The 13686-nt window shown below is 36.7% G+C and overlaps 1 protein-coding gene across 1 annotated transcript; it reads left to right on the top strand.

Moving 5' to 3' along the window:
- Nucleotides 1–11630: 11630 nt before the first annotated feature.
- On the top strand, nt 11631–12605 carry LOC125910357 (olfactory receptor 4K15-like). Its single transcript, XM_049614115.1, has one exon. It carries the CDS (start codon nt 11634–11636, stop codon nt 12603–12605), a length of 972 nt encoding a protein of 323 aa, XP_049470072.1. The 5' UTR covers nt 11631–11633.
- The last annotated feature ends 1081 nt before the right edge of the window (nt 12606–13686 follow it).

The following is a 13686-nucleotide window of genomic DNA, read 5'->3' on the forward strand; positions in this document are numbered from 1 at the left end:
TTTCAGAGTAAATAAGCCAGAAAACAATGCAAAGACCAGTAGAACCAATTCTCCACAGCTAAATGTAGAGAAGAGGCCACATCAAAGAGGATAAGAATGGCAGAGAGTCAAATTGACCCCTGGAGCTGTCTGTGGGAAGGAAGGACACCATGGGCACAGGAGGGGAGGAGAGCAGACCCCACACCAGGCACCCCAAGCATAGGAAATCTGCACTGGGAAGATGAATCCTCATAACATATGGCTATGAAAACCAGAGGGGCCTAACCTTGCAAGTTCTTTTTTTTTTTTTTTAATTTTTTTTTTAATGTTTATTTATTTTTGAGACAGAGAGAGACAGAGCATGAACGGGGGAGGGTCAGAGAGAGGGAGACACAGAATCCGAAACAGGCTCCAGGCTCTGAGCTGTCAGCACAGAGCCCGACGCGGGGCTTGAACTCACTGACCGCAAGATCATGACCTGAGCCAAAGTCGGCCGCTCAACCGACTGAGCCACCCAGGCGCCCCAAACCTTGCGAGTTCTTACACTCAGTGTGGCTTAACACTTAAGACTTTAAAAATCAGTGGGTTCAGCTCTGACAGGAAATTGAGCCCCCATCCTTAAAGAGACAGCACAACATTCAGCCCCACTGAGATACAGCAAAGCAGCAGCAGTTTGAAAAACTGGGGTATAGGGACACCTGGGTGGTTCAGTCGGTTAAGCTTCTGACTCTTGGTTTTAGCTCAGGTCATGATCTCATGGTTTCATAAGTTTGAGCCCCACATCAGGCTCTGTGCTGACAGTGCAGAGCCTGCTTGGGATTCTATCTCTCCCCTCTCCCTCTGCCCCTCCCCGCACTGCTGTCTCTTTCGGAAGGAAGGAAGGAAGGAAGGAAGGAAGGAAGGAAAGGAAGGAAGGAAAGGAAAGGAAGGAAGGAAGGAAGGAAGAGAGGGAGGCAAAAATGGGGTATATGGGGGGGACTTGTTTACTAATCTGAGAGTGTGTGCTGGAGGAGCAGGAATCTTTGGAGATGTTTCCAAGAACAAAAGAAGTGGCAAGTATCATCTCCTTCCAGCCTATATACACAACACCTTTGGAGAGCAGTGCAGTGCAAATACTCTCCACCTAGCTTGCTAACAGCACTCTCCACCCCTGTGCTCTTTTGCAGACCCACCCCCTCGTGCCCAGTCACAGCTGAAGTTCGCCAGAGTGGCAGAAGGTCCCTTCCAGAGCACCAATACAGATCTTGTTGTCACTGAGTGTCCCACCACACGGTGGTTTCATGCAGACTTGCCCACTACAACAGACCCTTGACAAAAATCCATCCAAAACAGTGCCACAAGCCTGGCGATATGCAAACAGCATTCACAGGGGCCAGCAACACCCCAAGGTGATACTTGCCCCAAGAGAGAGTTAAAACCACACCTACCAGCTCAGTAGTGGCCTGGGGGCTGATATCTGGTCTGACTATAGGCCCCACCCACCAACAAAACTTCTCAATGAAAGCTTCTCAACAGACAACACAGGTAAAGTACCCCGAAGTTCAGTGCTATTGCATTTCTGGCAAACACCTGGTCAGACTCAACTCAAGCCCAAGGTGGCCCCCGACTGGCCCACTAACAACAAAGGGACCAAACCTTTCCTGCAACAAGCAAAGGGAACAACTGCAGATGACTGGACTGAAGGCAAGCATGGCTCAGCCACAGCAGTAAGGCACATGAAACACACACGAGATACCCATGAAGTGCCAGGTTCTGGTGAACAGAGAACATTGTACTGCAGGGCACCAGAGGACCTCTTTTTCATAAAGCCACTGTCTTCAAGAGCTAGAGATGTAGCTAACTTTCCTAACACATAGAAGCAGATACAGAGAGGTGGACAAAATGAGGAGACAGAGGAATATGTTTCAAATGAAAGAGCAGGACAAAAATCACAGCAAGGGAGTTAAATGAAATGGAGAGAAGTAATATGCCTGATAGAGAATTTAAAGTAATGGCCATAAAGATATTCACTGGACTTGAGAAAAGAGTGGAGAACCTTAGTGAGACCCTCAACAAAGAGATAAAAAAACATAAATAAGAAATCAGAGATGAAGAACTCAATAAATGAAGTCAGAAATACACTAGAGGGGATCAATAAGCAGAAGAATGGATCAGCAAGCTGGAGGAAAGAGTTATAGACAGTGATCAAGTTAACCAGGAGAGAGAAAAAAAAATAAAAAAGGAAAATAGATTAAGGGAACTCAGCAACACCATCGAGCATAAAAACATTCAAGTTATAGGGGAAGGAAAAGAGAAAATGGGGCAGAAAAGTTATTTGAAGAAATAATTCCTTAAAACTTCCCTAATTTGGGGAAGAAAATAGATATCAGATCCAGGAGGCCCAGAGAGCCCCCAACAATATCAACCCAAGGAGGTCCACATCAAGATATACAGTAATTAAAATGGCAATAAGTAGTGATAAAGAGAGAATGTGAAGGCGGCAAGAGAAAAGAAAATGGTTACATACAAGGAAAAACCTATAAGGCTATAAACTGATTTTTCAGCAGAAATTTTTCAGGCCAGAAGGTAGTGACGTGATATATTCAAAGTGTTGAAAGAAAAAAAAATCTATGATCAAGAATATTCTATCCAGCAAGACTGTCTTTCAGAATGGAAGGAGAGATAAAGGGAAAAGATAAAAATGCTAAAGGAATTCATCACCACTAAATTAGTCTCACAAGAAATGTTTAAGAGGACTCTTTGAGTGGAAAGAAAAGATTATAAGCAGGAATAAAAATAAGAAGCACAAAAGCAGTAAAATTAAGTATATCTATAAAAACTATTCAAGGGATTCACAATATAAAAGGATGTAAAGTATGACACCATATGCCTAAAACATGCAGGGAGAGGAGTAAAAATTTAGTGCTTTTAGAATGGGCTCAAACTTAAGTGACCATCAACTTAATACAGATGGCTAACCATAAGATGTTATATATAAACCTAATGGCAACCACAAAGCAAAAACCAGTAATATATATGCAAAAATGAAGAGAAAGGAATCCAAGTATATCATTAAAGAGACCAAACAAATTATGAAAGAGAGCAAGAGAAGAAAAGAACAGAGAACTCTTAAATTACTTTGTATATAAATGGATTTTGTATGTAAATGGACTAAATACTCCAACTGAAAGACACAGAGTGACAGAATGGATAAAGAACCAAGACCCATATATATTCTTCCTACAAGAGACTAATTTCAGACCTAAAGACATACAGATTGAATGTGAAGAGATGGGAAAGCGTTTATCATGCATATGGAAGTGAAAAGGACGCAGGGGTAGCAATATTTATATCAGAAAAGATAGACTTTAAGACAAAGACTGTAACAAAAGACAAAGGAGGACAGTGCATAATCATAAAAAGAACAATTTAACAAGAAGATATAACAATTGTAAACAGTTATGTGCCCAAAATAGGAGTAACCAAATACATACAGCAGCTAATAACAAACATAAAGAAAGTAATCAATAGTAATACAATTATAAAGGGGACTTTCTAAACAGATAATCAACAAGGAAACAGTGGCTTTGAATGACACATTGGATCAGAATGATTTTACATTCAGAACATTCCATCCTTAAAGAGCAGAGTACACATTCTTTTCATGTGCACATGGAACATTCTCCAGAATAGATCAAGTTAGGCCACAAAACAAAGCTTAATGAATTTAAGAAGACTGAAGTCATACCATGCATCCTTTTGAATCACAATACTTGGAAACTAGAAATCAACACAAGAAAAAATCTGGAAAGGTCACAAATACATGGATGTTAAATAACATACTACCAAACAATGAACAAGTCAACCAAGAAATCAAAAAGGAAATTAAAAAAAAATACAAGGAAACAAATGAAAATCAAAACACAATGGTAAAAGTCTTTGGGATACAGCAAAAGCTGTTCTAAGAGGAAAGTTTATAGCAAACAGCTCGAAAAAGAACAACAAAACCCCAAAACACTGGAAGTGAGGAAATAATAAAGATTAGAGAAGAAATAAATTAAAAAAAAATTTTAAAAACAATAGAACAGATCAATGAAACCAGGAGTAGGTTATTTGATAACATCAACAAAATTGATAAACCTTTATCCAGACTCATTGAGGGGTGGGGAGGACTCAATCAAAATCAGAAATAAGAGATGAGCAGCGACTCACCAAACAGAAATACAAAGGATTACAGGGATTGTTATGAAAAATTTTATGCCAACAAATGGGACAACCTAGAAGAAATGAAAAAATTCCTAGAAACATATAACCGAATGAATCAGGAAGAAACAGAAAATTTGAACTGACTGGTTATCTAATGAAACTGAATCAGTAATCAAAAAACTGCCAACATACAAATGACCAGGACCAGATGGATTCACAGGTGATTTCTACCAAACATTTGGAGAAGAGTTACTATCTATTCTTCTCAAACTATTCCAAAAAACAGAAGGAAAGCTTCCAAATTCATTGTAGAGCACCAGCATTACCCTGATACCAATCTAGATAAAGACACTACAAGAAAACTACAGGCCAATATCTTTGATGAACATAGATGCAAAAATCCTCAACAAAATATTAGCAAACAACCAACAATATATCAAAAAAAAATCATTCACTGCAATCAATGGGGATTTATTCCTGTGATGTAAGGGTGGTTTGCAAATCAAGCAATGTGATACATTACATCAATAAGAGAAAGAATAAAAACCAAATGATCATTTCAATAGATTCAGAAAAAGCATTGGACAAATTACAACATCCATTCATGATACAAGCCCTCAACAAAGTAGGTTTAGAGGGAACATACCTCAACATAATAAAGGCCATAATGAAAACCCACAGCTAATATCATACTCAATAATTAAATGCTATGCACTTTTCCTCTAAGGTCAGGAACAAGACAAGGATGTACACTCTCACCACTTTTATTCATCATAATACTAGAAGTTCAAGCTACAACAGACAAGAAAAAGAAATAAGAGACATCATTATAGTAATAAAGAAGTAAACTTTCACTATTTGCACATGACATGATATTATACATATAAAACCCAGAAAGCTACTACAACTGTTAAATAAATTCAGTAAAGTCACAGGATACAAAATCAATATACAGAAGTCTGTTGCATTTCTATACACTTAAAATGAAGTAGCAGAAAGAGAAATTAAAATCACAATCCCATTTACAATGGCATCAAAAAGAATGAAATACATATGAATAAATTTAACCAAGGAGATGAAAGACCTGTTCTCTGACAACTACAAAATACTGATAAAAGAAATTGAAGATGAAACCAATGGAAAGCTATTCCATACTCATGGAGTGGGAGAACAAATATTGTTTATACACTGATACTACCCAAAGCAATCTACAGATTTAATTCAATCCCTATCAAATTACCAACAGCATTTTTCAAAAAATTAGAACAATCCAAAAATGTGTATGAAACCACCGAAGATCCTGAATACCAAGAGCAATCTTGAAAAAGAACAAAACTGGAGGTATCATAATCCTGTATTTCAAGATATACTACAAAGCTGCAATAATCAAAATGCTATGGTACTGGCACAAAAATAGACACATAGATCAATGGAACATAATAGAGAACCCATAAATAAACTCACAATTATATGGTCAATTAATCTATGACAAAGGAAGCAAGAATATGCAATGGGAAAACGATTGTCTCCTTGGCAAATCGTGGTGGGAAACTGGACACCTAGGTGCAAAAAAATGAAACTGGACCACTTTCTCACACCATACACAAAAACAAACTCAAAATAGATTAAAGACCTAAATATGAGACCGGAAATCATAACGGTCCTAGAAGAGAGCACAGAGAGTAATTTCTCCTACTGGGTGTAACAGCAGTATCCTAGATATGACTTCAGAGGCAAGGGAAATTAAAATGAAAATAAACTATTGGGTCTATATCAAAATAAAAAGTTTCTTTAGAGCAAAGGAAGCAACCAACAAAACTGAAAGACAAGCTGCTGAGTGGGAGAAGTTATTTGCAAATGACATATCTGAAAAAGGGTTAGTTTCCAAAATATATAAAGAGCTTCTTAAACTCAATACCCAAGAAATCAAATAATACAATTAAAAATGGGCAGAAGACATGAATAGACATTTCTCCAAGGAAAATGATCAGATGGCTAACAGACATAAGAAAACATGCTCAACATCACTAATTATCAGGAGAATGCAAATCAAAACCACAATGAGATACCACCTCACACCTGTCAGAATGCCTACAATAAAAAACACAAGAAACAACAGTGTTGGCAAGGATGTAGAGAAAAAGAAACATCTCATGCCACTGTTGGTAGGAATACATATCAGTGCAGCCACTGTGGAAAATAGTATGAAAGTTTCTCAAAAATTAAAAATAGAATTACCACACAATCCAGTAATTTCACTACTGGGTATTACCCAAGGCTTTTGAAAACACCAATTCAAACAAGTAAAAGTTTCCCTCTGTACATAGCTTTTGTTGTTTATATAATACAAAAAGCATTAATGCTAAGTACCATGATTACATGCAATACATAAATATGAACTATCTGTATACATCTGAAGATCTGAGAACTAAAGCACACAGAATTGAAAACTAAACAGAATGCTTGAAGTAAAAACTAGGATTGCACACTGCAATAAATCAGAAGTCCCTCATGTGCTATAACTTTATAGCTAAAGTTAAGCATTACAACACTAACGTAACCACATTCACTTATATATAAAATCACAAGTTTCATACATCACAAAACCTTCCATTAACACAGACGTGATGTTATCAGACAAGCATCAGTATAATGCCTCTTCTGCATTTTGCATATTGCTATGCAGTACACCCAAGTACACTAGAGTCCTATACCCAAGTACAATTAAAATGTTAAAGAATCTCTCTGCAAGTGGTGCTGGATACTACTAAGAAGTGTACTGCAGCCACATTGGTTATGATTTTCAATGCAGATGGATACAGTTACATTAAGAGCTGAAGTACTTTAAAAGCTTAAAATATTCTTTCTTGAACCAAAATATTCAAAAAAAGGTACACATGAAAATTAACTTTTCAGACACCTTTGCAACTTAAAATTCAGACGCATGTTATTCAGTAGAGCCCCTACATGTAAAAATAAAGTGTAGTTTTAATTTCTTCTTGTAAACAGATTAATCCTAGTGCAGTCCTGTGCTACACAACAATTTGAGCAAAAAGAGTAATGCAGACATCTTCTGGGACAGGCCAGCACAATAAGCTTCAAAGAAAGCTCAAGACCCTGCTGGTTTGATGGTTATATTCATGATAACCAGTTGCCATGCTTACCTTTCACAGAATGTCCTATTTTACAGCTTCTAGAAGACCAATTAGTCAGGCTTACATATGGCACCAAATAACAGTTTCATAGAAAGATCTGATCCTCTTTCTCGTTTTCCTCCTACTTCCAGAGAACATGTTGTGGAAATTAATAGGGTGAACTTTAACTATGGTAGAAGTAGAATGCCAGTCCTTTTCTGGCGTACCATTGAAAAAAAATACAGGCATATAACGCCAGCTAAAGATTATACCTTGATTACATTCGCAGATACTGCAAACATGAAGAGATTTCATGTATTATGTTTAGCATGTGGAAACTAAATTTTGTCCCTGTTATCTGTGTATTTCAATTTGTTGTGAAGATTTTCATCCAACTTTTTTCAGGGACATATACGTTTTGTAGGGCTGTATCTATTCAATTCTGCTTCTAACAAATACTCAAATATCCTAAAATACCAATAAGATAGACAAGGAAAAATCTGGACAACGTCAAATGAAAATAGCCATGCATCTGCTCTTTAATGTTTTCCTATGATATATTAAAATAAAAACATTTCAGTCTCTGAGGAAAAAAATAAAAAAGTTAATCTACAAGGTCACAAGACAAACTCAAGTTTATGTACAGTGTCTTCCAATCCTTCAAAGAACAGTAAGACTAGGGTATAAAAAGACTTTTCTGAGTACTCCAACTTATTTTATGAACCTATCGTTGTCTCAATACCAAAACTGGATGTGGTACGGGGCGCCTGGGTGGCGCAGTCGGTTAAGCGTCCGACTTCAGCCAGGTCACGATCTCGCGGTCCGTGAGTTCGAGCCCCGCGTCAGGCTCTGGGCTGATGGCTGGGAGCCTGGAGCCTGTTTCCGAGTCTGTGTCTCCCTCTCTCTCTGCCCCTCCCCCATTCATGCTATGTCTCTCTCTGTCCCAAAAATAAAAAAAAAATAAAAAATAAAAAAAAAAAACAACAAAAAAAAAAACGTTGAAAAAAAAAAAAACTGGATGTGGTAGCACAAATAACTCCAAAATACTACAGGCCAATGTCACTTGTAAAACTATATGCAATAATCCTACATAAAAATTAGCATATCAAATACAGGCTATGATATTCTCATATAACACATCATGATTAAGTAGAATTTATGCTAAGAATACAAATATATCCACACTGGATACTCTATTAATGGTGTTTAACAGAAAGATTAAAAGAGGAATTCATTATACATCCCCATTGTGGGCGATTAGATATTCTCTGAGTTTTCTATTTTTCCCACCAAGGTGGGGAATATCACTAAAAATTCAATTCTTGATGAAGTATTTCAGAAATCCCTACATGTCAAAATTTCCCTAAAACCATCAGAACATAGTGCATGTAATTGGTAATAAGAAAGACACAGGGGAAACGCCTGTGTTGTTGTTGAGAGAAAGGTAAAAGTGGTTTGGTTCTCGGACTTATGCCATTTTCCCTGCTCAACAAGCTAGTGAATATCTAATGACAAAAACATTCACCATGGGACACATCTATCCTCCCATAGTCCCAGTTCAATCCCCAGTCTAGAATGAAACAGAGAAATGATAAAAGGGAAAAGGGTGAAACAGAGAGCTGAGAGGAAGTCTGCCTAAGTCAATATTTATTATAGTTATGATAGCTCAGCTCAAAAATATGTACACATTTCATACAGCTCTCTTATAAGAGAATTTGATTCGAAACTAGCCAACACTTATTTCAACATCCTTAAAAATCTTCAGATATTAAATCAGGTATGTTTTCTTTATTTTATATCAACAATTTTCTTGATCCATTTGCTTGGGATTTTCTCTTTGGAAAATGTTAATATGACCTTTAACTACAGAGAAAAACTTAGAGTAATGGCTTATAATATGTGGACTTACAGTTTTGTGAAAATTTCTTCGCCCTGACGGCAAAATATTTACATCCATGTTAGTGTGGTACAGAAAATTTCACTTGGGTATAATGGAAAATGGTTTAAGGATCAAGTTCTGTAACATTTGAGCTGATAGTTTTGGTTCTAAGTTTTTTTTTCTTCCAAAAATGGAGTAAAGGAGACTCTACAAAAACATACTAACATCACTTTATATTTATCCTAGTTCATCCCGGCCCAGTCCAGCACCTAGACAAAATTGGCATTCAGTAGAAGGATGCAGTGTCACTCTCTGTGAAGATTTCTGACATTTTTCTTCTCTTGTCTCCCGTATCTATTTCTCATTCACTTTCACTAAAATAAAGTTGTCATTTCATAGGTGACTAATAAATTAAAAAAATATGGTAAAGAAGAGTTTTACTCCCAATCTTTTCTTAAACCCATACTTTATCCTTTTGAATATGAATTCCCTTCCCCACAAGAGAATGCTCCAGGGAAGATGCCCCTTCTCCTCCAAGTGATAATTATTGATCTAAATATTCTTTGGAATGGTTCCATTTTAGTTATGTTGTCACAGCATTCATTGTTCATTCACTTGACTGTTTTTTTTTTTTCATGCTTCTTTGGGGGGGGAATCTCTGTAAAGTTCAATATAGCAACAACCCAGTTAGCAAATATTACCAGGGAATAAGGTTTTCCAGGTGAATAAATTTTAAGCTAGAATTTATCCCTTTAAGCAAAAAACATTAACCATTTTAGAAAACAAAATATATATCACCCTACTACCTTTGTAACTAGAAAGTGCTGTTATCACAAAGTGCATTTATGGTACATTTAGAAATATTTAATAGGGTTTTGCATCAAGTTCTTAAACTAATTTCTCATTTTCCAATCTTGATAATTCCACTTGTCTATTCTTAAACCATACTCTTTAGGTTTCATTAGAGATTCTACTATCAATGACTGTGAAAAGAACTTTGAAGAACTGGAATGAGTTTCTGGATTTTTTGCTTGCTAGTTGTATAATATTGAGCATATTAGTTAACCTCTCTGAGTCTTAATTTCCTTATATGAAAACTAAGGACAACAACTTCCTCCTCACCAGATTGTTGTGAAAAGTTTGATGCTCATGTACTGCATGTAAAAACACTTTCAAGTTAAATAGTTTTTCCCACTGACATCACTTTTTTTACCACAGTTTTTTTTTTTTACAGAGATTGACACTTATCACTTCTAATTATAACACAAAAATTGAAAAGTGAGAGTCTTCTTTCTTAAAAATATATTAAAAAAATTGCCTTCCTTTCAGTTAAAATATTCTTGTGTTTCTAAACACAAATTTAAAAAAAATCAATCTCAAATCCTTTTCTGTCTCTTTGGAAATGTTTTCTCCATTCTTCCAAAGAAGTTGCAGACAGAACAGAGGCAGAATTGATTATTTTATAATCTATCAGCAAGTTATTATCTCAATTGTGTATTATCTTATTTATTTCTTATTGTTAATTATCTCAATTTTTGCCTAATGAGAAAGTATGGTGTTGTTGAATATTTTTCAAAGAATGTACCTTATTTTAGTAAGTTAGAGAAATCCTAATCGAAGCCTACAAATTCTCTGTCTTGGATATAATTACTTCCTTTGGAAGTTTTCTGCATGTTATAACATGCAGAACTATAGTTTTATAGTTAGTTATAGTTATAGTTATAGTTATAGTTATAACAACTATAACATGTTATAGTTGGCCTTCAAGTGGTCTACTTTTCAACTACCTTAACTAAATCAGATCTTTGCATTTCATTGCTATAATTACCTTATATATCAATATTCTGTTCTGATGTATTTGCCATCTCTGTTTACTTATTTTCATATAATACAATGTTAGCTTCAAGGAAGTTGACTTCAAAACAGCTATCACAACTTCAGAGAAAATATGTATTAAACACTTTTAATGGTGTAGTTGTTGAGATTAAGTAGTAGACAAAGGACAGAGGCAAAGGAGAACCATATTAAAAGCCACAGTGAAAAAGATAAGTAAATGCAAACGTGGTCTCTTGAGAATTCTCTAAGACTCGAAGCTGCTTATTGGTAATCCCAAGTGGATAATGAACAGAAGCAGGGCAAGGAAGGTGGTACTAGGAAGGAAGGTGGTTTTGTAATACTGATCTGTTATTTGCTTAGCATCAGATTTAACCCACAAATATATGAAATGGAGTTGTTGATTTACTACCTTTGCACCTCATAGCTTTCCTTCATTAGTAAGGACAACTGACAGAAGAAATATCTGTCAAAATTACAGATAAACTATTTCCTAATAGGACTAGCTCTAAATCATTTTAATGTTGAGACAAACCCTTCAGTATTGTGGCCTATTTTTCTTGCTGTTGATAATAATCTATTAATGTTTCTCTCTGTAGGTACTTCTCTTGTAGCCTGAGACCATGGATCAAGGAAATTATTCTAGGGTGGCTGAGTTTGTGTTGCTGGGACTCTGTAGTTCATGGAAGCTCCAGTATTTCTTCTTTGTGTTGTTTAACTTCTTGTACATTGCCATTGTACTTGGCAACCTCCTCATTGTCCTCACTGTGATTTCTGAACCTGCCCTGCACACACCCATGTACATCATGCTTGGTAACCTTTCTGTTCTTGATGTATTTCTAGCCACTTATGCAACCCCCAAGATGATTCATGACTTCCTTTATGAACCTAAGACTATCTCCTTTGAGGGCTGCATGGCCCAGATATTCTTGCTCCATGTCTTTGCTGGTGGTGAGATGGTGCTTCTTGTAGCCATGGCTTATGACAGGTATGTAGCCATATGCAAACCTCTCCATTATACAACCATCATGAACTTGTACAAGTGTACAGGCCTGGTGGTAGGCTCTTGGGTCATTGGGATCATGCACTCCCTGAGCCAGTTAGCTTTCACTATAAACTTGCCTTTCTGTGGCCCAAACATAGTGGACAGTTATTACTGTGACCTTACCTTGGTCATTAAACTTGCTTGCACAGATACTTATGTCCCTGAACTGTTGATGCTTTTGGACAGTGGTCTCATGGGGGTGACTTCATTCTTACTCTTGCTGATCTCTTACACAGTCATCCTAATCACTGTACAACATCATTCCTCAGTGGGCAGGGCCAAGGCCCGCAGTATTCTGACTGCCCACGTCACTGTAGTGACCCTCTTTTTCGGGCCCTGTATCTTCATCTATGCCTGGCCTTTCAGCAACTTCCCAGTGGATAAAGTCCTTTCTGTGTTCTCTACGGTCTTCACACCTATATTGAACCCCATTATCTACACATTGAGAAACAAAGAGGTGAAATCAGCAATGCACAAGCTGAAGACCCGGTATGTGAGTTACAGGCTGCTTTCCCACCTGTCTCTCACAAGACTGGATTTGCTGAATTGAGCAAACAAGAAACTTGAGAAAACATTGACTTATTTTTCTCTTCTTGTTACCGTTGTTTTAAAAGTTACCTTATTTGTTTGAAATGATAAATGTTATGTATGTTCTTTGTTATATAGTTATAGTAAAGAAATCTCACATGATTATGCAGTTGCTAATCTAATAAATTGCTTATATATGCTACCTAAAATCAGTGACAGGATGTTTCACAAATTATTATGTAATTTAAATTTTATGAAATTAATTTCATAAAAATTTCAGTGGATATCCATATTGGATAAACAAAACGATGTTGTTTCTTTTTAAAAATGTTTACTTATTACTGAGAGAAAGAGAGAGAGAGAGGGGGAGAGAGAGAGAGAGAAAGGCAGAGAGAGAGAGGGAGGCAGAAAATCCCAGGCAGGCTCCGCACTGTCAGCATGGGGCCTGATGTGGAGCTTGAAATTACGAACAGTGAGATCATGACCTGAGCTGAAATCAAGAGTTGGATGCTTAACTGACTGAGCTACCCAGGTGCCCCAAAAATGCTGTTTCTTTTATGGTCTAAAATATTTCAAGTAATCTCTAATTTAGTTCCAGTAGTAAAAACAATCCTAATTGTATTCCTGTTTTCACACATTTAACATAAAAGTTTGTGCAATCCATCAAAAAAATCCATTTAGCATTAAAAAATAACTTCACAAAAATTCAAGGTAATACTCTTTTTTAATATTTAGTTATTTTGAGAGAGAGAGAGAGAGTGAGTGAGCAGGGGAGGGGCAGAGAGAGAGAGAGAGAGAGAGAGAGAGAGAGTGAGTCTCAAGCAGCTCTACACTGCCAGTGCCAAGCCTGACACAGGGCTCAAACTCATGAACCATGAGATCATGACCTGAGCCAAGATTAAGAGCAGGATACTCTTAGCAATCTACACATTCAATGCAATTCTAGTCAAAACTGCACCAGCATTCTTCTCGAAGATAGAACAAGCAATCCTAAAATTTGTATGGACCCACAAAAGGCCCCGAATAGCCAAAGTAATATTGAAGAAGACCACCAAAGCGGGAGGTATCACAATCCCAGACTTTAGCCTCTACTACAAAGCTGT

Source organism: Panthera uncia, assembly GCF_023721935.1.
Source record: "Panthera uncia isolate 11264 chromosome B3 unlocalized genomic scaffold, Puncia_PCG_1.0 HiC_scaffold_1, whole genome shotgun sequence".
NCBI classification, from domain to species: Eukaryota; Metazoa; Chordata; class Mammalia; order Carnivora; family Felidae; genus Panthera; species Panthera uncia.

Coding starts and splice junctions, on each gene's coding strand:
- LOC125910357 (XM_049614115.1), top strand. CDS start 11,634: ATGGATCAAGGAAATTATTCTAGGGTGGCTGAGTTTGTGTTGCTGGGA.